At 39.0% G+C, this 27,288-nt stretch overlaps 1 protein-coding gene across 2 annotated transcripts in view; it reads right to left on the reverse strand.

Moving 5' to 3' along the window:
* OSBPL10 (oxysterol binding protein like 10) overlaps positions 1–27,288 on the reverse strand; it is a 122,321-nt gene that overhangs the window by 40,120 nt on the left and 54,913 nt on the right. Inside the window, exons 5-6 of one of the 2 annotated variants that reach the window (XM_056338666.1) lie at positions 13,646–13,856; positions 4,274–4,425 (exon numbers count right to left, since the gene is read on the reverse strand). In XM_056338666.1, the coding sequence (XP_056194641.1) occupies positions 4,274–4,425; positions 13,646–13,856 (363 nt within the window). Of the gene's footprint in view, positions 1–4,273; positions 4,429–13,645; positions 13,857–27,288 lie in introns of both variants that reach the window. The other variant, XM_056338665.1, reaches the window with a different exon arrangement.

Below are 27,288 nucleotides of genomic sequence, written 5' to 3' on the forward strand. Positions count from 1 at the left end.
ATATCAACTCACATCAGGATGGACAATAGTTCTGTTCAGTTCAGGCCTTACCCGTGCTTCCACCTGATGTTTCAGGTGGACAGAGAAAAAAAATCCAAAAAAGGAAACTAACTTAAAACTTGGAGACTTATACAAAAAGAAACACAACGCAACCACAACCCCACAAAAGTGTTTGATCAGCATTTCACTGATGGACATTACTTCTTTCAGTGAAGATAAAAGGCTTTAACTTCACACTATCCTATATGATAACCCTTAAAGAAAACTCATCTGGGAAGATGAAACAACAACATCAAGAAAGGACAATAGGCAAGGAATAGGTAAGAAAATAATCTCTGCCAGGAAATCTTGTATTTTCTGAACTAGTTTAAGAAATATCTCAAATGATAACCCTGCATTTGGAAGTTAGAAACACCCTAAATAACAGAAGAAAATAAACACCAACACATTATCTAAAGAAAAGCATCTTTTGCTGCTATATTATTTCACCAGGGGAGAAACTGTGCATTTCTGAAACCCTGACGGTGTGACAAACCAAAAATAAAGGGTTTATTTTAGTTATCTGCAGCACTGAAACTCAATTCCAGAATTTACTATATCCCTCAAGAATGCTTAAGTATTCAAAGAAAACTGCATCAGATGAACTTTGTTATTCCAAAGGAGAATTATAAAGATCCAGGCTTCTTCGTAAACACAGAAAAAAACACAGCAGAGAGCAAGTCATTGGTGTGTTAATGAAATTGCTAAATGCACTGCTGCTAAGTGTCTACATGCTGTGCTGAGAATTAACACAACTATCATGGAACATTCAGCCACTTGGTCATGTTGCCAGGGCACTGCTGCCACTGGCAGCCTGCTATATGGCAAAGATTCCTCAACAGTCACACACACACACACACACCCCCAATATAACATCTTTGTTTTCCTTGTAAAATCACTACTGATCCCCCTGCCTAAAATGATCTTTTCCCTATAAACAACATTCTGTGAAACAAGCAGCTGACTCGGTTGTTCCTTAAGGGTAGTAATTTAATGGCTCTTTCTATTTCAGACTACAGGTCAATTCACAATTTCTTCTGTCAGTACATCTACTATATTACGCTGAGCATTAGCCAGAAAGCTCTCTCCAAGTCCATTGGGGAATAGCTTCTAAGAGATAGAGGTCATAAAAAATACATATTTTTTAAAATAAAAATCTAGGCCCAGTCAAAGAAGAAAACAGAATTTGTTCTAATAGCCCTGATAGAGGAATCAGCCCTCTCTTCTCATAACTTCTCTAACAAGAGTCACTTCTTCCAGCAGGTATATTTTGAAAGCTGAGCCCCATTAATACAGTACAAACCTCTTCAGAAATGAGGATCATCCAGTGCCTAGTTGTTTGTTGTTGTTTTTTTTTTAAAAAAAAGAAAATCATTAAGAAAAATAAGCTTCATCTGAATGACACTTGCGAATTTCTCCTTTCTTCTACATCTAAAAGAAACTACCAGATAAATAAAATAAATCAGGGTCTTCAATGTCAAAAAAGTATCAAACAATGACGTCTAGATGCATTTTCTCTTTCTCTGCTGATGCCTCCACAGTTATTAACAACAATGTATCTGGACTACAAAACAAGTGGAGTGTGATGATTTGCAGTTGCTTTTATATATAATTACACATACTAAGTAATGACCACACTCAGTGCTTTTATACCTTTGAAAATGAACTGACTACTCAGTGCCAAATGCAGGCTCCTGCCTTAGACACACAACAGGCCAGAATATATTTTAAAATATGCTTAAATCCTGCACACAGAATTGTTAGTGTGTTAAGTCAAACACCTTTGATAACTTAGGGGGGTGTCAGACATCACCTTGTGGGTGACTACCTGGGCCGGATTACCTTACCAGGTTACCCTGCTAAGGATGCCATGTTACTCAAAAGATTTTTCTCTTCTTCAAAACCTGTTTTCTCACCTTCCTTTCTCTAGTCACAACAGCAAGAAACTCCACCTTCCTGTTCAACACTTCGTTCAGCTTTGACAGCTGGGCAGAACCTGCAGCACTCAAGGAAAACTTTGCCTCCTCCTCTCCCAGACAAGGGCCTGACGACAGCAGATGAGAGGTGTAGCCTCTATAACGGGGTAATGACAACCTGCTTGATCTGAAGGTGAATATGAAAACACAAAAGCTCCAACTTATGTTACATGCAAATGTTCACCTCTTCCACAATTCCTGTTTTGTGCTTCAGCCTTCCAATGGGGCACTGGTATCTCACCCAAAATGATCAAAACTGAAAAACTGATCAGCTACGTCTAAAAGAGCACTTCAAACTGAGAACCAACAGTATCAGTCTGGGACAACATGAAGCACACAAGGACTCGGTGAAAAGGAAGACACAGGTCTGGAAAGAGCATCCAGGAATGAACCCTGATTCAGGCCACTTTCTCAGGGCAAAACCAAATTTCTGCTTAATAAACTGCACTACCATAATAAAAATTACACACATGACTCCAGCAGCTTCTTGTTGCTCCACCAATCCACAAACTCCCACTTACTGCTTCTGCCAAAAATGCTATATTCAGCTGAGCTTTTTATAACTTAAAAATCTTATTTCTTCTTTTCCCCACACACACATCTTTCTTCTTTTTTAAGGGCTAGTGCCCCAGGGCCTTCAAACGCAGACTGCTGATTGCAAGACTGCCCACAAAGCACTGGGGATTCTGTACTACAAACAGTGCTGTGCTCCCTTGTTTATATCCACCTCTTAAGAGGGTACTCCCTTCTCAATAAATCCTAAGTTCCACAGGCAAAGCAGTACCTGAAGCTACATGCGCAACATCTCTCAGCAAGTGCAGTGGAGGAGACCGGACTTAAAAAAAAATAACTGTCATTTTAAAAAAATCATAAATGGCTAAACTGGACTGCAAAATGACACCCTGAGATGAGTTGTATCAGCTGCTGCTCTTTATGTTTTTGCTTCAAAGCCCATCCTTCCACATCCTATTTGGCTTTACCAGGTGGTCAAGAATAAAAACATCTAGAAAAACTAATGAAACTGCAGTGTATAAGTGAATAAAGTAGAAACTTCCAAAATAATATTCATAGACAGCCTCATCTTAAAAACACACTAAGAACTGCAGTTGGCTTATCTGCAAAAGAAGTTACACAACTTCCTAATAAAAAGTAATTACTGGTAATTTTAACATTGTGATTAATAGACATTAGGTGTCTTATAATAACACTGTTCAAAACAGAATATAAAATTACTTTCTAAAGGACAGATCTGAAGAGGACCTAAATAACACATAACATTAAAAAAAAAAATCTGGTTTAACCTTGGGTTTTTTTGAACTATATTCAATTCATGATACTACAAAAGAACTGGAAAAACAAACAGCTTTATTGATATCCCCAGCCATTACACATTTTGTTAAAGGCGGTATGATTAAATTTAAGCCATTCCAGTTGCCAAAAAGCATTCACTAGTAGAAAAGGGTTTCTTCAGCTCTCATAAACTTCTTCCCAGTTCGCCAAGTCTCACGTGCTCTCGGTGCCCTACAATCTGTGGGGTCTCAGAGTGAAGTGTTTTCCTGATGGGCAGCACAGGTAACCGAAGAAGATGGTAGAATCTGGAGAAGTTTGGCATGGTGACAGACTTTCAGTGCCTGAGATGCCTGACACGCAGCTGTGAGCCTCCTCAAAGAGTCGATGCTTCAGAACTGCCCTTTACCAAGTAAATGCCACAAAAGCACAAATCAACAGGCTGGCGCAGGAAGATGTGGACAAGTTCTGCCCATAATCACTTAACAGAAAAAGGGGTCAGAAAACAATATGGTTTTTCAACTCAAAGAATAATCAGCTACACTCAAGAGACACCCAAGAGCAAAGAGCGACATGGAAGGAGGAAGTAGCAAGCAAATGTTGTGGTCCTAGTGCCTCCTGTCTGTCTCAAACCAGTATAAAAAACAAATAGCATTTTCTGTCACCAGAAGACAGAAATATGTACTGACAGTCTTATGACTAGAAAAGAGACTGCACCCTTGCCGTAGTCCGCTGTCCAAAGTACCTCACAGAAGCAGAAGCACACAACAATATCATCAATGTATTTTTCTAGCTTTTAGCGTGCACTTCTGCATGAAACTTAGCATTTTCACAACTGATTTCAAACAAAGGGGATACTATAAAGAAAAAAGTAATTGATGAAAGGATCCACCACTGTACATGGTTTTCATCTAGCCAATGTCAAGTCTCAGATACAACAGAAATGGTCTATAGAGACATAGTATGCTTACCTCTGTATTTGGTTGTAGTGCCTGTCCGTCCTGGGCTGCAGATGGTACTATTGCCCATGTAATGTTGGCACTAGCAGATGATAGGGAGCTGAGGGCACCATTTTTCAGTTGCTCTGCAGAGTGTGACTTGGGTCCAGGCCATCCCAGGATACCTTCTGAAGCAGAAAATTGGTGTCAACTTACAAGAAACAGATTACAGATTTGTTCTGTTCATCTCATCATTCTACTAATATAAATGAACTGCTATTTCTTCTCTGCTTCCATGCACAGTCTTACTCTAGTAACAAAAATACTCAGCATCTTCTATGTCAATTTATCTGTGATAATATTTTAAAAAAAAAGAAAGTCAATGAAGGAAGTTTTTTAAATGTTAGTCCTACCACCAGACAGAATTAAACATAAATACTATATAATCTGGCACATCTTGGTAATTGAGCAAGTATTCCCTGTCCACTGTTTTCATAATTACAAAGTTATACAAGTAAACCTTCCATTTCTTCTGTCTGAAATCAGAGTTTTAAGCTTAGCAGCTGTATTTTATTTCTGTCTGTACTATTAAAAGCTCTTTCTAGATTAAGCGCTAAAATGCTTTACTGGTCCCAGGGCCACAGTTTAAAAGAGGTCTCATTAGAAAGATACACATTAAACATGAATCAAACGGAACTAGACATCAGAACAAACCTTATTTCTGGGGTACCTGATTTCCAGGATGGGCCAGTATTTAAGGATGCCAAGACAGACAGAACAATCAGCTAAGGCGACCACACAGTTGTTCCTCCCTTACTGCTCCAAATCACAGTATCAACAATCAAATCAGTAGCCCTCAGCATTGCGCTTAAATTTCAACTATTAATTACACATTACTATAAAATGCAGAGATACAGATAAGAAAATTGCAGCTCTTCAGTCTTTACCATAATTTATATATGAAAATACAACTAGTGGCACAGGGAGGATCACCTTTTCTCATTACTGACAACTTTTAAGATGACCCAAATCAACACAAAGTACATTAAAGAACATGCAATTTCTCCTCTCCATACCACCAGGAGTTACCAGAGGTTGCCTCCTAATTAAAGCAAACAGTTTGATCTGGTGAAGTCATGCTGTGTACTATTTATTATATTGACACATATTTAAAAATGGGCCACGAATCCTATAGCTGACCTCTTACCAAATTCTGAAGAGAAAATAATTATAGAACATTCAGTAAAATGAGACTTTTTATATTTTCCATAAAATGGAAGTTATGATGACATGACAAATCTTCATTCTACTTGCTTAGTGTGATTTTTGTAGCTAAGTATAACATTATTTTCAAATATCTGAATTTTTCAAACAGTGAAAAAAATCCAGCTTTTTTTTTTTTTAATGTCTACTGCACACAACTCCTCAGATTTCCCACTGCCAAAGGAAGAACAACACTGTGGCTCTGCTGTCAGACCACGTATTGCAAAGCTTTTTGAGTTTCAACGACTCTGAGGACTATGCCTGTAGATGTTACAAGTCCCAGTAGAGTTATGTGAATCATACAAGAGTAAATGCAAGTATCAAACAAAAGGTCATTTTCTTGGATTGGGCTCTACACATTGGACCTACACATCAGGAAGTTAACACCTGCCCCCATTCCAAAGATGTGAGTTAAATCAACACATGATCTTGGTATACATGGCAAGGAATGGACAGCACAGTGACTGTAGTCATAGTATGTCTTTGCTTGCTCCTCAGGTCTTGAGCAATCTGCTGCTAGGAAAAAAGAATAATCCCAGATCCCTCAAAACAAGCTCCGATTCAGAAGATAACCTGAAGATTGTTTTGGCAGATCCAAAATGGATTCTTGCTGCATGGGAGGAAGGAAGGATGCCATCAGCATGAACAATAAAATTAAATTGTAAAATTTCAAATAAAAATGCTAGTTTGACAGAATACACACGTCTGTAAAACATTATTATTTTTTTTTTTTTACTTTTTGATGTTAATTGGGGGGGTGGAGGGGGTGGTGGGGTGGTGTGTGAAGCAAGAAGTTAAAATGAACTTGTTTTCATTTTTGAATAGTCACACTAAGTTTTATGGAGCATGCCTGTGCTTCTTGCTCTTTGTTACTTTGTAGTAACAATCCATTTTTCTATATCTCCTTGTCAAAACAGCTGAATACTGGATTTTTGCTGCTATTTTCCTATTACATAGGTACTGAAAAAAAAAGGTAAAATTTTGAACTGACTTCTCTTTATGCCAATCTTTGAAAATAAGTCATCCAATCATTTCCTTGGGTTATCCATTTTCTCTCTGCACACACAATCTGTTTGGCCATCATTGTAAACAATTTTTTTAAAATTAATTTTTTAAAAAAAACTGATTTCTGTAAATAAGCACAAGAAAAAGCTCCTACCTGAATAAATACCTCGCTTCAGGAGAAATTTTTAAGCATGAGCGCTTACTTCACCATCACTTACACATTTTTAAAAACACTATTCTGTTTCCCCATTCAATACAAACACACTGTAAAAAGACTATTTACTTCATCTTTCTCCACACATATTAGAGACTCTCTTACAGAAATAGAAACTGTTAGAACTAGGCAAGCACATTTTTCTACCCATCCCAAGGGCAATGCTACCCTCACAAAACTACAAAACTTGTCAGCTTCATCGATTTCCAAACAGATCTTAACACATTATGACCTAGCCAACACCAACAGGATGCCTAGAGTTAAGGTCGAAAGGATAAACCACATCTATTTCCCCAACACCTCTGCATATGAGAAAAATTGTTTTGTTAAATTCTGTCTGCCTGGAACTTGGCTACTTTACAGATGAGACATACGCAATAAAAGACACTAGTCATACGCTACAGAAACCTAAATAAATAAAAAGTCAGCTCTCTGAACAAGTTACAAAAATTCCATGCCTAGTTTCAAAGTGCCATCAGGGAACCTCTGATGATCTTTAATCTATAAATCTTACTCTGAGATGTCAGCATTTTCGTATCATTCCAAGGGAGTTGCCATATACCTAATATAGCAGCCTACTTTTCAGGCAAAAGCGAAGTATGAAGAGAGAATTCATGAGGAAATCTTAAAATCACTTAAGATCAGAATACAATCTCTATATAGAAGGTGAAAGGACACAACAACATAGCTCCTACTTCACTCACATTGCTAGCTGTGCATCCAAAACATTCTCATCTGCAGTAGCAAGACATTACTCATCACAAAATAGTACAGAAGTTGTTCTCTATCCTGTATCAGATCAAATAATTTTATTGGAATTTACTCTCTGCAGACTAAGCTGCCATTTGTAAACAACCTGATCCACTCTAATGGAGTCACCATCTTTGCCACTTTATGGCACTCAATTTTCTATCACTATTTCAATTCCTGTTCTTTTAAAGACTTCAAGAAGAAGGAAAAAAAATATATACAAATTAAACATACTATGAAAAAGAAAAGTTCATCCTCAGAGTTGGATAATAACAGGAAGAAACTGCTGTCACTGTTTTCTTAAGCCAGATTTTTGCTCTGTTCTCAGTCACAGCCATAGGCAGCTGACAGAAGGGTATACAATTCTTATTTTAATACATTTCATAATTCTAAAGAAATTCTCCAGAAAGGCAGTCACAAATGATATAAAAGCATTCACAGCTACAGAACTACTTTACTATTTGCTTTAATACTATGCAAAGCACTATACTAATTAAAATAAATTAAATCATTTCTATTTTATTATATATAATTATTTATTATATATATTATATATATAATAAATAAAATTAAAATAAAACACCTGTTTCTGCAGTAAACTATGCAAAAAAAAGAGATCAGCCAGATCTCTTCTACCTGCACAGTGTTAGATCTGTGGTTCCAAGAGTGAAAACCCAAGCCCAATTCCTCTGAAGTTCAGTGCACATGTACACACAAAAAAAGAGAGTTCTTACAGAAAATACCCAAAAATGAGCTGTTTTCCCTGCTTCCACTCAACAGCGATTTCCCCTGCGATGAACACGCAGCAGACAAACACACCAAGGCACAGGAGAATGCTTCTACATGAAAGTACAGCATCCAGACACAACCTACTCTCCTTTCCCTACAGCAACGCTCTGGTGCACAAACCCCCATCTATTTCAGAAGGCACAGTACACTGTACCCCACACAAATACCCTCAGGAGAAATGCGTTTCCCTTTCACACAGCAGGAGGGAGGGAAATTCTCCCCAAAGAAAAGGTTTACAGGAGATTTCTTCAGTTAAGCAGTGTTGGTGATTTTGTTTTGTTGGTTCCCATTTTCTAGGTACCTGATGTACTTCAAACTATGTTTTTGCATGATAATCACAGAATCCTAATCACAAAATCATAGAACTGTTTGGGTTGGAAGGCACTTTAAAGAGTAAAAACGTAACTGATGCATGAAATATGCTAAACACCTACCTCAATTCTATAACAAAAACCTTTCTATTTTTAAGTCCTCAGGTCTTGGTTTGCAATCTAAAAAAAACCCACTTGCGCTTTTTCCTGGCACAGCTATAAGCCAACATCTATTGATAAAACTCTTACAGCATAGTGTAACTATACTCTAGCAAATATCCCCTCAATGCAACGGTGGGCCTCGAGGAAAGATGAAGATTAGATCTGGATTCTTTCCCCTGCCAGGGATGGGTGTGACCGTTTTGTGTCTCTGCTGAATCTTGCAGCAGGCTGAACCAGCAACAGCAAGTGGCAGCTGCGTATCTGCTTTTCAGATTAGAAAGACAATGTTGTATTTACTAATGCTGTGCAGGGACTAGAAAATAAGGCTACCTTGCAAAGAAAGAAGAACATACGAGGAATAATGTATTAGCATTTAGATAGAACAGCAAATTGTTTTGGTCATTCTTGACAGAAGCAAGTCTAGCAATGATGCATTTAAGACAGACATGACTGACCATGCCAGATTTCATGAATTACACCAGTAACAAAGAATTTGTTCTCCTTATTTCTTTCCTCACCCTTCCCTGCCCACAAGGACTGGGGGGTGGGAGGAGTGCTAAGCAAGAAAGAGGAGTCCTTTGCTCATTTTTCTCTCCTGCCATCTCAGCTGCAGGAGAATCCCATTTGTCACCAAACTGAAAGCATTTAGATTTTTTTCTTGTCCATTTATCTTCTCCAAAAAGAAGGAAACAGAGAATCTTCTAAAACCAAGTTCAAGTACATTCCCCGCCCCCACCCCAGCTCCAGATCACCTTCAATCCATTTGCTGTTACGGGAGACAAAATGAGAAGCATTTACACATTCAAATGATCATCACAAAATCCACAGTGAGGAGGGGTTTGGTTTTTTATTTTTAAAAAATCATCAAAAAAAGGAGAAACATTCTATTTTACACTTTGGAGAAGTAGCCAAGTGAGAAACAGAAAAATATAGGAGAGAACTCTATCAGGGAGTGCTTTATTCAGTAAATGAACAGCTAATATGAAACACAGACTAAAATAATGGATTCATCTGTGCAGGCTGCTACTACAAGACAGGATTCTGTCTGCCAAAACACTAAAATAAAAAAAAACAGAGTTAAAACAACATAAGCTGGTAAAGCTACTTTAAAACAAACATTCAAGTTTGCTCTGTTCACAGTTTGAGAGGGAGGGATGTTAACCATAGCAGTCAATAGGTTCTAGAGACACTCTTGTGCCAAAGACTACACAGGTAGAAAAAATAACACTAAAAGTTTTAAAAGGTTGAAGTGAAGACAAAAGTTTCTTCTCCAAATTTTTATTTTAAAAGGCACCTTTTTTCATGTCTGCATGCTAAATGATCTCAAGCTTGTCACAAGGCACTTAATGCTGATTATCAAATACTCTACATGTACTTAAGCGGTGACATTCTTGGCCAACAAGAAAATCCTTGACATCTTTCTCCCTCTTACAAAACGAGCAAAATTCCCAAACCCAAGAAAGCCTGTATAGATGCAGTCCCTCATCCTCAACTCACAGTGTATGTAACCATCACTTTCAGCTAATATCATCCTTCTCCAGCATATTTTTCAATGTATGAAGAATTTAGCCAGTGATCAATGCACATACCCTTAGTAATGACAGCTGGAAATGAATTTGACGTTATTTTGACTCAAAAGTAGAAACACAGACAGGATTTTGTGTTACCGACTGTTCTTGTTAACACACTTCTAAAATCAAGCACTAACAAAAAAAAAAATCACAAGAGCCCTTTCTCGAATCTTCAGAGTGGAAATAAAACATGTATTGACTATTCTTCAAGACAAGATTGAAGACTTCAATTTAATCTTCATGTCTGCTTGTAGGCTTGAGGTCTAAGACTGACAACTCATGAGAAACATGAAAATGAAAAAAAATAAATCCTGTCATTCTTGAACTACTCCCATGACAAAGTGTACCATAAAAATATTTAAAGTCAAGACCCTACACAATCCTAGATTCCTGGTAAGATTCCACTAAACTGAATGCCACGCTGCTTTCTTCCTACTCACATTACTGGAAAACAAAGCAATAAAAATATTACATCAAAGGAAGGGAGACATTTTGTTTCTGTTTAAAACAATAAAGGTATGTAAGCCTGTTTAAAACATCTACTACAGAGGAACATACAGCTTTTAAGCTAACAAGAGTAATTTTCACCTGACAGTATCAACAGGCATTCATTAAGGTCATCTTTTGGTTGCACCTTCTGGATATGAAATTAAACAAATTCACCTGGAGGACACAGAATCGAAATGAGATTTATCATCTCTCAGAATTAGTTTTCTAGGGGATTACTTAAAGGCATTGGTCTGATTAGGTATGAGTTTATGCAGCTTTGATGACTCAAACTCTACCGACTCAGCAGAAATGTTAAGTCTTTCAAAGTACGCCTGCGTAAGATTAAGTGCGTAGGAAAATCAGTAATCAAGATTTGTAGGCCAGGTTCTTTCAGGCAACTGTGTTGTGTAACAAGGCCTGGGGAAAACGTTTCACAGACTCTTTCAGTCAGGGAGAAGGGACTAAGTATCTTAGCAGCTTTTAGTTCCCTTCTTTTTTCTTTTTCTTTCTTTTAAATGACATACCGAAGAATAAGCACACTGAAGAGTTAACTGTTTGCATTCAGGTTCTCTCAGTTACACCAAAGATGCTGGTGTGAACCAGAATTTTGATTCCTTGAAAGATTCTTGTACAAGTTTAAAGTCTTAGGAGGAACAAACAAAAATACTTACTAAATTTTATTAAGAATTTTATAGTTGTGGCTTTCCACTCTTTTCCAAAAAATATGGGATTCCCTTTCCACAATTACTAATGTTATGCTTGCTTTTCTCTGTTCTTGTGCACAGATTCTCAGAAATCATTATCAAGTCAAAATACAGACAGTGATTTAACAAAATTATTTGGACACAGATTCAAGGATATGTACAACTCATCTATCTCTGGCACTTCACTTGGATCGCATGGACATGAAAAACAACCTTCAGGGACTTTGAAACTAGAAGGTGACTTTTCTCTGAAGGATGCTTTTCATCCTTCCTCCAAACCATTCCCTCCTTTGAAATGAAATTATATCAAAGAAATAAATTAAATGCAATGTATTAAATGCGATACATTACAGATATCCACAAGTTGGTTGGTTGTTTTTTTTTTTTATTTTCTACAAGAAAACAGGATACGGAAAGTAAGAAAAAATTTCATTTCTGTTCCTTTAAGAAATATACCAGAATCAGGAAGCAGGAAAGGCATGATGATATACCATAGTATAGGTGTCAAAGTTTTTACACTCATTTTTTCCAAGAACCCTCTTACTGTCATTTACCTACTTCTCAGCTGACCCTCTCAATGTTTCTATTCTCCCCACAATGGGAATTCTTCAGAAGGCTTCCTACCTAGCTGTCTCAGCAACCCTGAGGGCATATCCTGCCCTGGAGTACACGTACTGTAAGTAAGGACAGGTGGGGGGGATGCTGTTGAAGCACCTGATGAAAACTTAAAAAGCCACCCCATATCCAGAATTCTGCTGCTGCCGCTCTTTTTGTATCAAGTCCTGCTCCTGCTCTAGACTAGGCAGTGCAGTTTGTGTACAGAAAAAAACTGACCACCCTTTCAGAAGGCTAAAGGTCCAACTTCAGACAATAAAAACAGAGATCTAGAACTAGGTGAAGAAACAGTTGAGCTACGTGGGGACCGAGAGGTTCATGCCTGCACAGCTCAGTGCAGAATCACACTGTTTGACATTTTAGGCTTATAAAAATTTGCCACAGATTTCTTTTTTTTTTTTTTTAATTTTCTCTTTCTTAAATAGCAGCATGGAGAACTCATTCCAGATTTAAAGAAAACCAGACTGGAATAAATCTGCCTCAGCAGCATACTTCCATGTAGAAAACTAGAAATATGATTTTCACTGTAGCATTGTATAATATTAGATGTATTTTTATCAAACAAATTTGTATTGTGATTTCAGTCTTGGAGGGGTGGGCAGAATAAAACCACCAAGCAGTTCTGCACTGGCATTAATACAAGCTTATCTACCTGTTCTCCATGCCTCCCTTTTTTTTTGTCTTGCTGTCTTCTAAACCTGATTTCTCTGACAAGACTTTGGACACCCCCTCTTTTCCTCCTCTCTTCTGATGTTAATAGATGTCGCAGTTTAATGCCAGCCTGCAGCTAAGCACCACACAGCCACTCACTCCCCACCACCTCCCTTGGTGCGATGGGGAAGAGAATTGGGAAAAAGGCAAAACTCATGGGTTCAGACAATTTAATTAATATAATTAAAAAAAAAAGAAATATAATAATAACAACTGTAATGAAAAGGAAAGAGAAGGAGAGAGGAATAAAATCCAAAAGGAAAAAAAACACCCCAGTGATGCAGAATATAATTGCTCACCACCCCACTGACTGATGCCCAGGCAGACCCTGAGCAGCAAATTCCAAGGCCCTGGCCAACTCCCCTAGTTTTTACACTCAGCGTGACGTTCTATAGTATGGAATATCCCTTTGGCTAGTTCAGGTTAGCTGTCCTGGATGTGTCCCCTCCCAATTTCTTGTGCCACTCCAGTCCTCTTGCTGGCAGGACCCAAGAAATGGAAAAGTCCTTGACTTGGTACAAACTACCTAGGAACAACTAAAAACGTCAGTGTGTTATCAACACTATTCTCATACTAAATCCAAAACACAGCACTGCACCAGCTACTGAAAAGAGAATTAACTCTATCCCAGCCAAACTAGGACAACAGATTTTGCAACTTTTTTTAGACCAAGAAAAAAATTATGATATTTCAGGCTGTAGAAGCCTAAAAACTCCTCACTTCAACTTGTCTCTCTGAGGATGGTTCATTTTGCCTGCTTCAATATCATCATAAAAAATCCTAAAGCACATTAAATAATACCAAAGAGAGCTTGTGCTCACCTGATGACAGTGTCCTGTTATGGTGCTGGCCCACTTGATGCATGCTTTGCTGTAACAGAGTCAGGCATTCTCCAAGGCAGCTCAGGGTGGCAGCAGAGGTAGCTTTTAAAAGCAGCAAGTCCTGATCCAAGGCAGAAAGAGGCCCAGAACTTGGGAGAGCTTCAATGGCTTGTACAAGATTCTTCTGTTGTCCCTCAACTTGGCTCATGATCTGTAAAAGTCCAAAAACACCTGCTGTCATAGGAAATATCACTATGTAGCTGTTAAATTCTTATGGGTTGATATAGTGACTAAATGTGAAGAACTACCACAAATGGATGTTAATGTTCTGATCCAAACATACCATATACTTACCTACAAAAACGAAGGGCTTGAGACTACCAATGGCCTGTAAAAATGTCAAGACTATGTTAGAGAAGAACATCTCTTAAAATAGTAGGTTCATAGTAGGTTTAATAGTGTGACTCATACTTTCTCAAAGTCTTCGTAAAGAAAAGTATGAAAATTCTAGTTCATTCTCCATTATTTATTTAGGCTTAGATTTTCTTTCTTTTTGTATGTGACCTGAGACACCCAAGGAAGCAACGCTTCCCCTCCTCCTCCTTTCCTGCATGAAATATCACAGTTTGAGAACGGACATTTTTCATTTCTCAAGCATCAGTAAGGAACTCCTTTTACAGAATAAGGTAACTTTTAAGTTTACAAACATTAGCATAGGATGCAACTTAGAGTACTTATTTACTATCAGATATGAATACCAGCTGCAGGGAGAAAGTTAATCTGTTTCTAGATTTGGACCATCCAGATGAAGATGAAATGCGTGCTTGTATAGCAGACAACAACGTTATTTGAGCAGGCTGTTCTTTAACACAAATTGGCAAGCTTCCAAAATCCTTCCTAAAGCCAAAAGAAAAAGGACATGTTTAAAATTTCTCTGTTTCTACAACCTGTAGGAAATTATACATGCACATGACAAGCCTCTTTTCTTACACTTACCTTGCAAAAAACTTCTTGCAAAACCTTAAAGGTTCAGTTTTGAGGTATTCAAAGCTTTCAGAAAAAATATCTGAAGACTTTGTAAGCAACAAAGATTCAAGCTCCATTTGCCCAAGCTACTATACTGTAAAAATGTATTATGAACTCATGACTTTTTTATTATCATGATTTTATTTTCAAAGTACGGTGTGCTTCCTGTATCCTCCCTATGCTGTGGTAAATAAACTGATTTTAAAAGTATACATTGAGTTCACTGAAAAGCAAGAAAGGAAACTGAACTCAAAGATGCAAATAACCATCCTTGCACACAAGTTAAGTAGAATTAGGTGAAAACCTGTTGTTGCAAGGTTAGTAAGGAAATGTAGCTAAATGTCTTGCTGAAGGTTACAATAATGACATTTTCATAGTCAACATTTGAAACAGAGGCCAAAGCTTCAGCAGAAGCCACAGACAATTTTAATTTCCTTTGACAGAAAACAAGATCAGTCAGAAGGTGACACAGACCACCATAATATGCAGCTTTAGGGACATGCTAGAAGCCCAGGCAGTGCTCTGCTTTAAGAAGTCACACACCATGTGACTGAGCTCCACAGCACAGACAGAGGATTGCTTCGAAGCTAAAACAAAAACATCACAGACACACACTCACGCAAATATTCCTCCCCCAGGAAAAGAGCTCAGGAAGGCAAATTAAAGGAACGGCTAAGAGGAAAAAAAAAAAAAATCATCTTCTCCCTGGAAGGTTGCACATTATAATTGCATGGAAAACTGCTTCTTTCCTTTTCCCATCCTGAATAAGATTGTGAAGTCAAAAACTTGATATTCTCATGCTTCACATTAACAGAGATGTTCTATTTTCACTTAAGTGACTAGCTTTCCTACCCTCCTTTTTCTTTTTTTTTTTTTTTTTTTTTTGAGTAACAGTTTACCTTTCCAAATGTTTGCCTCCATAGGAAATAAAATCCAAAATAAAACTTTGCAAACTTCAAACATTTTCATTTGTCCCTCCCCCTTAATAACGAGCAACTGTATTCTTCTGCAGCTAAGACAGGAGCCTAAGATAAACTGACCGGAGAGCTTAAGAAACATTTGGAAAATTAACTGAGTGTCTGCATCTATCACCCAGACCAAAGCTTTACAGGCTTTCGTCAACTATATCCATCTGAGATTAGGAGAAATTTAAATAAAATCAATGATTTATTCTTCCTTTATCCAAAATAAGGTATTGCTTTGAGTCTCACTATTTTCTAGCTGACTTAAGACAGTTTAAACCAGCTTTTTTTGACTCATCCTTTTTGTGCTACCTAGCTTCCTTCATGTTATAGCTATGACACCAGCAGCTATTCTACAGACCTGGCAAAGCAGAAGACACCAGGAACAGTAACTTCTGCGTAGGTTTCAAAGTATTAGAACTGCTGATTTGTTACTGCTTGAGCACAGACCAACACCACTCTGTTTAAGGTGCTGAATGAACAGAACAGAAAGGAAGAACCTACCCTTATCCTAAAGCATCACAGAACAACTCTGTGGCAAAAGGGGAAGGAAATAACATATATTACTGAAATAATGGAACTTTTTTTACATGCTTGCCAATATATTTTTTTTAAGTAATTGACAAAATATTTTAAAAGAGTTTTAAGTGTGGTTGCTCCCAAAAAAGGTAAATCAAAGAGCAGCTAACACAAAAAAAGCAAACCATGCAAGACAAAACTCATTACACACATTAACCCTTAAAAGGACAGACACTAGGCCTTGCAGCTACAGCATCACCCTCTAGCTTACTTGCGACCTGCTTTTTCCTGTCTCAGGGGGAGATGAGGCAGAGCGCTTGATTTATCAGCACTCTAAACTCATTTCAAAATCAGAATGAAAAGCTTTGATTTTGCGAAAGTTAAATTGTAACTTTCATTTTTCAAAGAGAAACAACTTACTTAATTTTGAATGACTTTGCTTTTACACATGGTTATTTTAATACCTTACAGCTCTCCATCCTCCCTATTTGCAAATACAGACAGCTCAAAGTAGTATTGTCTGTTTTACAACAGCGAAGAATATTTGTCACCATTTCCTCACAAAATCTCAACCTGCTTATCTTTCCACTCTTGTTTCAGCTTTGGTACCCCCTCTTCACCTACAAATAGCTCCTTATAATATGGAAAAGAAACTATATATACCCACAAATGCATTCAAACTTCAGAAACATGGCTCTGGGCTAGATATAAAATAGAAAAACTGAAAGAAATATCAGGACTACATGTATTAAAAGGAATTATATGCACGCATATAACTAGCACTTGTAGGCCTGCATTTAACTAACTGCAAAAAGTTCAGTATGAGGAAGCCTCAGGCTGGGAAGAGACCAGCTCATATGCATGGTTTGCTCCTTTCTCCACCTTCACCAGGAGAACAAGCACACCACGTTATGTGTTCCCTATTTAAGAGCTGCTGCTGAAGCCAGAAGGAGATTCATTCCTTTTAACCTGCCAGAAATTCTCAGGTATTGTCCGTATTCTTGTAGTGGGATGACCTTGGCTGGATGCCAGGTGCCCACCAAGCCGCTCTATCATTCCCCCTCCTCAACTGGGCAGAGGGAGAAAACATACAACGGAAGGCTCATGAATCAAAATAAGGACAGGGAGCGATCACTCACCAATTACCATCATGGGCAAAACAGACCTGACTTGGGAAAATTAATTTATTTTATTACCAATCAAAATCTGAGTAGGGTAATAAGAAAGTAAAACCAAACCTTAAAACACTTTCCCCCCACCCCTCCCTAACTCCAGAGGTGCTACCACCATTGCTGACGGGCTCAGCCTTGGCCAGCGGCAGGTCCATCTTGGAGCCAGCTGGCATTGGCTCTATGGGACATGGGGGAAGCTTCTAGCAGCTTCTCATAGAAGCCACCCCTGTAGCCCTCCCACTACCAAAACCTTGCCATGCAAACCCAATACAATTCTCCCAAATAACACCACCCTCAAAGAAACCTGCCACCCAATGACACCCTCACAGAAGACAGAATGCAACGGGAATAATCTCTGATGTTTTCCTCAGCAGGTCATCCACTCCCTACCATGTGCTTCAAAACAGCCAATTCAAGGCTTCTGTGGCTGCCTGCTTCCTCCTCTCCCCGGCTGATCTTAAAATCCTGCATGATTGCTTTCCCTGCTTGCCACAGCAACTGCTAAATACTCCTTCACAGCTGGAATTGCACCTTCTGGATCCTCCTGTTGTGAACCCACTGCCAATCATGATGTATGGTACCAAACGGTTATGAGACAACATCCCAAACAAGCGTGTAAGAAATTACTCTGTTCTTGGGTTCACCCCCACAGTACGTGAAAGTTAGGCAGAAAAAGCTGTGAGATACATTCCTTTGCAACCCTAGGGTATTTCAGACATACTAAGAAGAAACAACACTCTTTCATACAGTAAATAAGCAAAAATTAGTTGTTAGAAATTAATTTAAGAAATAATAATGAAAACCTGAAGTGCTGATTTCTGAGCTAAAAGAAAAAAACTACAGTAATTCAATATTTTATTAAAATACTAGATGATATATTAACCTTTCCCATCAGAGAAAAAAAAAATCTTAAAAAACTTGAATGTCATTTTTTATTTAAGGCTTCAATTTATTTCTGAAATGAGAAAGAGGGAGATTCCCAATTATTAAGTATAAGAATGAACCCTCTGTTAAAGATTTGTCCTGCCATCCTCAAAGGTAAATAGAAACTTCAAAGGAAGAAAACTGAATAGCCACACCTGAATGGAAGGGCATGACTACTTTTGACATTATTTTATTTACACTGGAAATGCTCTTGTTATCCAGACTCCAGGACTAACAGGCCTAAGTCTGTCTGTCCAGCCCAGACAGCTATTATGATAATCAAAACATCGTTCTCTGTAGAATTACTGATCCTACAGGATTTCACTGAACCAACACAGTTAAGCCACATACCGAACTACCTGATCCACAGCTGTTTCAGGGGCATCATCCATGACACAGTGATTTCCACCTCCCTGAAGCACAGGAAGAATGACTTTAGCCATATTACCTCAAAGGGCAAGCAGACACTCTCCGTTTGTCATACAGGCCTTGTAGAGCTGGCCAAGAAAACAAGTAATGTCACCAATCCTGTCTTTCTGTATAATGATATCAATGGCTTCACACCTTCCTGCTCTTCTTCTGGAATATAAAACCTGTAGAAGATTCTTCAGACCTCCCCAGCCACAACCTGATACACACATGAGCAATTTAAATTTTAACATATGGAATTTTTCTTTTTTGGTATTGATCTTGACACATATTCAAATCCTTTTATATTATTAACTATTAAGATACGCCTACCAATTTGTATGAAAAAATCCAAAACACTCCAAAGGAAAAGAAAAATATTCTTTTAGCACTGAGAACCCACAGAAATTCTGTATTGTCAAGTTCCTCTGTGACATACTGGAAATCATTCATCAAGGAGACATTCGGCTCCATCAGTTAATAACACTTTTTCTCTGCTGTAGTATTCTCTGGGCACCACCACTAGCAGCGTATTGTCTGCCTACTTCTCTCTAGGCAATTCTTCTGAAAGATTGAATGCAGTGATTTTTATTTTTAAACCCTTTCCATTGCTGACTGCATGCAAGTTGAACACAATTATTAAAAACATGGGAAAATAAACAACACTGCTTATATGAAAAACAGAGCATCTGTAAAAATAAACACTTGTGTGGGAAAAGCTTTAGACTTTTAAATAGTAACAGAAATGCAATATGGATCACTTTTTTACTAAGTTGGCTTGCCCTTGTGAGATGTTTACTGCCTTCAAAGGCTTGGAAATAGCCAGTTTGCTTTTTCACTTTCGGAGGGTTTTGTTGGTTGGTTTGTTGGTGTTTTTTTAAAAATTAATTGTTATATGAAAACACAGTATCTCCCTCTCTCTTTCTATTACATACACATATACAGTTTCTGGAACTATTAGTTTTAGACAAAAGCACTAAAACAAAAGGATATTGGAAAAAGACACGAGACCAGCTTTTCAAACCACCTTAGAATAAGTCATAAGGGGTATGAGTCAGGACCTTGGTTCTCATCGTTAAACAAGCATATACCACAGGGATTTGGTTCTTTTCTTGTAACATAAAACACGGCTTTTCTTAAAAGCAAAAGCAGAGAAGAAAGTCCACACACAAAAAATAAAAACCTTCGAAGACATTGTAAACCCAATGCGTTGAGTTGCCATCTAAACATAATATAGTCATCAATTCTGACCTTGAGCAAGGACTCCCATTGCAATCTTGACCTGTATATCATCAACACCACCACAAACAGTCATATTGTAAAAATTAAAAGTTAAACCAGACAACCAATACATGTAAAAGTAAAATATATAAATACACATGTACCAAATATGTATCAAAATGTGAGATATAGATACCTGGAACTCCATTGTCACTAATCATACTAGTCATTAATTTGACACACTAGCTACCAATTCAGATCAAGTTCACAATTCTCACTTAGCATTACCATGAAACTTCCCTGCTTTCAACTATTTGTTCTGAAAAAGGAAAGAGCATAAACATACATGCAAAAAGACTACTGCAAATACTGTTAATCACCAGCTCAAAAGGTATACCTCTCCAACTGAGAAGTCTGACAAATTAAGGTAAATCCTACAACTGCAGTAAAAGTGATCTTTTCTTTATTTCCCCAATTTAATGCATTTTTATTTTGAGTTAAGCATTTATACCTAACCACTGCAGAGCAAGAGAATTTTTGCCTTGGCTTAACTTCCAAAAAGTCTTCTCAAACTACTCAAGGTCACCTGTTACGTGCATGTTACTACTTGACAAAATAAGTTTTCTGATAAGGATTTATAGACTTCTCCCTCTTCTTCAGTAAAGTCACATCCATAAATCTTTTAATGGGATTCCATCAACAGCATGCAAGCTAGGAAGGCAAAATTACAGCTTAATATATAACTAAAGTGAAAGAGATATACACAAGGTTACTGCAATATGTAACACAAATCTCTTATAAAGAGAATTCTGCATTTCAGCCTTAAAAGTGTGTAATGTAGAAACACGTACAAGACCAGATGACCACAAGCATGCTTGAGTTCACAAGAAACGTATCTGTACACTTTGCTTACTATAAAACCTTGTCTTTTGACAAAAAAAGAACCTCCCTGAGCTGCAAACAGAAGTAAATTCTACCCACAAAGCTTCGGTCTGGATCAAGACCCACAGTAGCCTCTGTGAACATTACTATGCTAATGAGAAAAAGTATTTTAAGAAAGGATCCTAGAACATACCACGTGAGATACTCTGAAAGTATCTTGGAAAGATGGAACCAGATAATGACATCCATATCAATTGCCCCTTCTTGATTACTGCTTCCTTCCCATTACAGAGAACAAGCACTTAATTTTCCATTGTTGTCACCTCAGGGTAGCAGCTGGCTTGACCTCAATTATTTTAAAGAAGCAAACAATGAACAGTAAAATTGGAATTACTTGTTATATAATAGTTATTAAGGCTTAGACACATACATCCTAGCAATAAAGCTTCAAAGGAGCAAGTTAATTTTCACTTGGCATCTAATTTGCAGACAGAAACACAAAAGGTGACGGAACAAACCGAACTATACCTCTGACAATCAGGATGGCAGCTAATCACCATTTCTTTTCTTTTCAGTCCTTGCCTCTGCTTTCACAATTCTATTTCTTCCCTCGGAGGAGAATGAGAATAAGCTCCCCCCACCCCCATCTGCTATTTTGTTCTCATTTCTCTAACCAGGAATCCACATAATGTCTGTTAAGGGAACAACTGAAAAGCAAGTTGCTACCTTATCTTCATTGTCTCGGCTAACAAAACATTATTTCCTTCGGGGTTTTGCTTTGGCTTTTTTTGCTCAGCCTTCTCATCGGCACTCCACAGGGTGGTTCCTTGTGAGGAAAACGTTACAGAACAGAGAGCAAATGTCATTAGGATTGATTCTAAATACCAAGTCTAAGACAACCAGGAGAAAAACAGGTGCGGAGGAGGCAGTCCAGCTCAATTGTTTCCCGCTCTTGGCTACTCTTTCCAATCTGCTGTTTCCATTGATGATGATGCTGTCCCATTGGTCGCCATCAGCACCTTCAGTGGCTATGAGATCTGCAGGGACCTCAGCACAGGATTTACATGCCAGGGAGAAGCTGTTATTTACCAACTCCTGTCATACAATTTTTAAATTGGCTAGTTAATTTATTATACATGTGATCCTTTGCTCCATTCTTTACACATTCATTTCCTATTTTTTATTTTTAAATTCTGTAAGTTCGACACTTGCTGCATATTACTCACAACATACTATCATTCTGTTTTGTGAAGACAACATTCATTCATCATTTGATGGACTACAGACTTGCTCATTGGTCTGCTGTCCAGTAGCTTACTAGTCTCACCACTAAACTCCCTTGCAGTTAGTTGCACAGCTATAATAATCACACTTAGTACTTTGTAGGTCTGCAAACTATTGCTTTAGCCCATAAGGTTGTTGGATTTGGGGGAAGGAGGAAAAAGGGAAGAAGGGTCTTTTTTGCTGATGGGTTTTAGAAGTCTTAAATTTTCCTTCCAGTACCAAAGGAGGAAAAGTAATCTACCTTCCCAAGAAATTCTCAGTCTGTTGCACCTCAAATATACGGGAGGAAGCTCCTCCTTTCCTTCAGTGCTTCAAAACAGGCAGAAGCTCAGCAAGAAAAGAAGCTGAATTAACTACCTGTTTTACAAAAATATCTCTTTGTTCAGAATAACGAAAGACAGATCTATCTTCAAATACTGAAGAGCTATGACATCTGTAATTGTCCATGTTCTCTGGGACTTTATACAGACATTTTATTTGGATACAAAACACTCCCAAGGACAACCTGACTGTCCACTGTGAGTTTCTACAGAATTCTGCTTCTTACATCAGGCAAATAGAGAGACATCAGAGAGGTTCACAGTCGTTGCAACACATGTTAGTAGTGAGGTTCTAGCAGTTCTGGCAGGACCCCTGAGAATATCTCCAGAAACTCAGCAAAACAGCTCACCTACTTCAGGCCAAAAGAAATCAGATCCTTCTCTTTGCTACCTCAGGCAGACTCCTTATGACACTTCTTTATGACCACAATTCCAGACTTAAGGTTAAATTAAGGTTAAATTCATGCTCTCTGTACTCAATCTGTCCTCCCCACCTGAGAAATGTTAGTGAATGACAGAAAGGCAACAAGGAGTGGGGCAGAGCAGTGTTAAGAGAAATTACAGAAAAGACCTTGCGTCCACAGAGTTGAAGTAGGATGAAGAGTTCAAATACTGTCAGAGTGTTCTAGCAGATGGACAATTTTGCATTTTCTAAACTAGAGAATGCTTTTAATCTTAATCAATACTCTAAGATATTCAGCTTTCCTTGAATGGTTTCGTATTTTATGTCTGTAAAAAAAAACAAACACCAAAACCAAACAAACCCCTCAACAACAACAAAGCAGCCCCACACTACTTCTCCTGTCATCATCAAAAATTTGCTAGTTACTCTGAGAATTCCTTCTTGCTGCTTAAGATCTGAAGAGAACACTTCTCCCTTCCACACCAACATAAACATCAGGTTCTTCTCACTGTAGAAGAGAGTGATATACAAACAAACCAAAGTACTAAAACACTAGATGAAAATAAAATTCTTCTGATAGTGTCAGCTATCTTAAAGAGTCTTACACGGAGATACTGCACAAGCTTTTTAGTGAGAGCTGGCTGCCATAATAAATACTCAAATGAAAGCATGGTTCAGACAAACTCTATCCATAAGCACTACTTCTCCCTACAAAGAGGGAGTGGGCTATACACTTTCTGCAAAATGATCAGTACCAATCTAGCACGGGTCATTTTGCTACTGGAGGGAGATGTCTGGGGATCAGGGTCTATTGCAGGAGACATGACATTTTCTTTTTCACCTGTTGCGTTAAGAGTTCCATGACATTTGCTACCAGTATAAGGCTGTACTAAAACACAACTACTAAGTGCTAAGTTCCCCCCACCGTGAGCTCTTTACTTCAGCATTTGCTAATCTACCTGCTATATTAACCATATCCTATTAACAGTCACCTACTGAGACTTACTATTTACTATCAAAGATGATTCAAGGGGAGCGGGGTGTTGGGATCTTGAGGTAAAACCACAGAGAAGAGAAAAAGCAGACAGTGGCTGCCAAGGTTATTTCCCCCACCCCAAGTTGCTTCCAGCAACCCAGAACCAGAAATAAGAGAAGCAAAAGGAAGGAGAGAACACAACTTTATATATGCATATAAAATAGAACAATTGAATTCTGTTTTACACGTAGAATTAAGTGACTGTTTTGAAGGTATACAAAAGCTGGAGAGTGAATTCCCTTAAATCCGACTGCACTCCAGCTCCTTTGGGAACCTACCACTTACTTAAAATTTAATGAAATATTTTAATAACTGTAAAGAGTAATCTTAGCTTCTCTGCAATTGCTTAAGAAAATGAATGCCACAGCGGTCTCTGAATGTAGCTGTCATATGCACTGTGTTATCCCTAATTTAAAAATTGCCATTTATTAAATGACTGAAAATTAACATCTTTGCAAATACTCAATGACTATTAAACTACAGCCTGGAAAAACAATTTAATAAAAAGAAACCATGTTTGCATCATTTATATTTTTCAGATGGAGGCATCAGAAATAATGAGCCAAGTTCACTCTTGACATAACCTGCACAGACAGTGTAATTTTAGTAGAACATTTGCTCTACAATTCCCACAGCAACCTTAATTCTCCCTGCCTGTGTATCAGGAATCCAGGATGACTTAACGTTTGCATAAATACAAAATCAAATGCACAGAACAAGGTGCACTCTTAGTGACCTTAAAGATATTGCAAAGGCAAGGTAAAAATTCACAGAACACAAGTGTATTCAGCTCATGTTTATGTGATTTAGTAACTATTGGTTTATAGTATTAGAATAATTTACATTTCCTCATCACCAAAGTGAGACAGTTAATGCTACTTACTGAGTAATTTTTATAAGCACACACACATTTACTACTTCGGAATGTATTAGACTGACACTCCCAGAGATTCAAGGATCCCCTGAGGAGACATGTTTTTACTGATCTTCGCAGTACTAACTTGAGACAGAATAAACAGATGTAGGAGATGAGGCTTCTATAGCCAAGTCAAAGAACCTCCAAAGGAACTGCTACAGAAAATACCAAATAATTTCATCTGTTCTTCATGTTCTCAATTCATTTTTTGCCTATAAGGATATGGAGAGCAGCCAATCACACCAAAAATTGCTGTACAGCCAGAAGAACATTACTGCATGCTTGCGCTGGTATTTTTATACTGTACAAGGAACACATATTTCTAGAACTGGGGCCAATACCCATTCAGAAGAAAGTGCAATGATAAGATCTGCAGCTGCCCCTTTTAGCCCTCAGGTTTGAAACTGGTTTATACTGTTACAGGTTTAATAATAGAATCATTTAGGTTGGAACAAACCTTTGACGACATCAAGTCCATCTGTGAACCCAAGACTGCCAAGTCCACCCCTAAACCATGTCCCTAAGCACTGCATCTATGTGTTTTTTTAAAGACCTCCAGGGATGGTGATTCCATCACCTCCCTGGGCAGCCTGTTCCAGTGCTTGACCACCCTTTCCGTGAAGAAATTTTTCCTAACATCCAATCTAAACCTCCTCTGGTGTAACTTGAGGCTGTTTCCTCTTGTCCTGTTGCTTGTTACCTGGGAGAAGAGACAGACCCTCACCTGCCTACAGCCTCCTGTCACTTAGTTGTAGAGCGATAAGGTCTCCCCTCAGCTGCCTCCTTTCCAGACTAAACAACTCCAGTTCTCTCAGCTGCTCCTCACAAGACCTGTGCTCCAGACCCTTCACCAGCTCTGTTGCCCATCTCTGGACATGCTCCAGCACCTCAATGTCCCTCTTGAAGTGAAGGGCCCAAAACTGAACACAGGATTCGAGGTGCGGCCTCACCAGTGCCGAGTACAGGGAGACAGTCACTGCTTGGGTCCTGCTGGCCACACTGTTTCAGATACAAGCCAGGATGCTGCTGGCCTTCTTGGCCACGTGGGCACACTGCTGGCTCATGTTCAGCCTGCTGTGACCAGGATCCCCAGGTCCTTCTCTGCTGGGCAGCTTTCCAGCCACCCTTCCTCAAGCCTGCAGCACTGCCTGGGGTTGCTGTGACCCAAGTGCAGGGCCCGGCACTTCTCCTTGTTGAGCCTCATACAACTGACCTCAGCCCATCAGTCCAGCCTGTCCAGATCCCTCTGCAGAGCCTTCCTGGCCTCCAGCAGATCAACACTCCTGCCCAACTTGGTGTTGTCTGCAAACTTACTGAGGGTGCACTCGATCCCCTCATCCAGATCATCAATAAGGATACTGAACAGGTCTGGCCTCGGTACTGAGCCCTGGGGAACACCACTTGTGTCGGGCTGCCAGCTGGATGTAACTCCACTCACCACCACTCTTTGGGCTCAGCCAGCCAGTTTTTACCCAGTATAGAGTAGACCCATCCCAGCCATGAATAGCCAGTTTCTCCAGGACAACACTGTGGGAGATGGTGTCAAAGGCTTTACTAAGGTCCAGGTAGACAACATCCACAGCCTTTCCCTCATCCACTAGGCAGGTCATCTTGTCATAGAAGGAGACTGGGTTTGTCAAGCAAGACTGGCCTTTCATAAACACATGCCGGCTGGGCCTGATACCCTGGTTGTCCTGCACATGCCGCCTGATGGCACTCAGGATGATCTGCTCCATAACCTTCCCAAGCACCAAGGTCAGGCTGACAGGCCTGTAGCTGCCTGGATCCTCCTTCCTGCCCCTCTTGTAGATGGGTGTCACACTAACTTGCAATCTTCTGGAACCTCTCCAGTTTGCCAGGACTCTTGACAAATAAAGGCGAGCTGCTTGGCAAGCTCCTCTGGCAGCTCCCTCAGTACCCTTTGGGGAGATCCCATCAGCCCCATAGATCTGTGCACATTTAAGTGGAGCAGCAGGTCACTAACCATTTCCTCCTGGACTGTGGGGACTTCATTCTGCTCCTCCTCATCCCTGTCTTCCAGCTCAGGGGGCTGAGTACCCAGAGCTTGCTGTTAAAGACCAAGGCAAAGAAAGCATTAAGCACCTCAGCCTTTTCCTCATCCTTTGTGGCAATGTTTCCCGCCACATACAATAAAGGATGCAAGATTATCCTTGACCCTCCTTTTGTTTCCAATGTATTTGTAAAAGTATTTTTTGTTACCTTTTACAGCAGTGGCCAGCCAGAGTTCTAGCTGGGCTTTCGCCTCTCTAATCTGCCCCCTGCATAACCCAGCAACATCTTTATAGTCCTCCGAAGTTGCCTGCCCCTTCTTCCCAAGGTGGTAAACTCTCCTTTCTTCCCCCCAAGTTCCAGCCAAAGCTCTCTGTTTACATTTAGGGCTGATGTAATGTAATGCCCCTAAACAAATTATAATGGCTCCTGTTAACACACAGCTGGGAGCTGCCCTTTCAGTATCAGCCAGCTCAGCTGCAACTAAGCTGGCAAACATACCTGCAACACAAATTTTTATTATGATACTTCTCAATTCAAAAAGTGTTTCTAAGCACAGT

The sequence above is a fragment of the Falco biarmicus genome, chromosome 4 (genome assembly GCF_023638135.1).
Source record: "Falco biarmicus isolate bFalBia1 chromosome 4, bFalBia1.pri, whole genome shotgun sequence".
Taxonomy (NCBI): domain Eukaryota; kingdom Metazoa; phylum Chordata; class Aves; order Falconiformes; family Falconidae; genus Falco; species Falco biarmicus.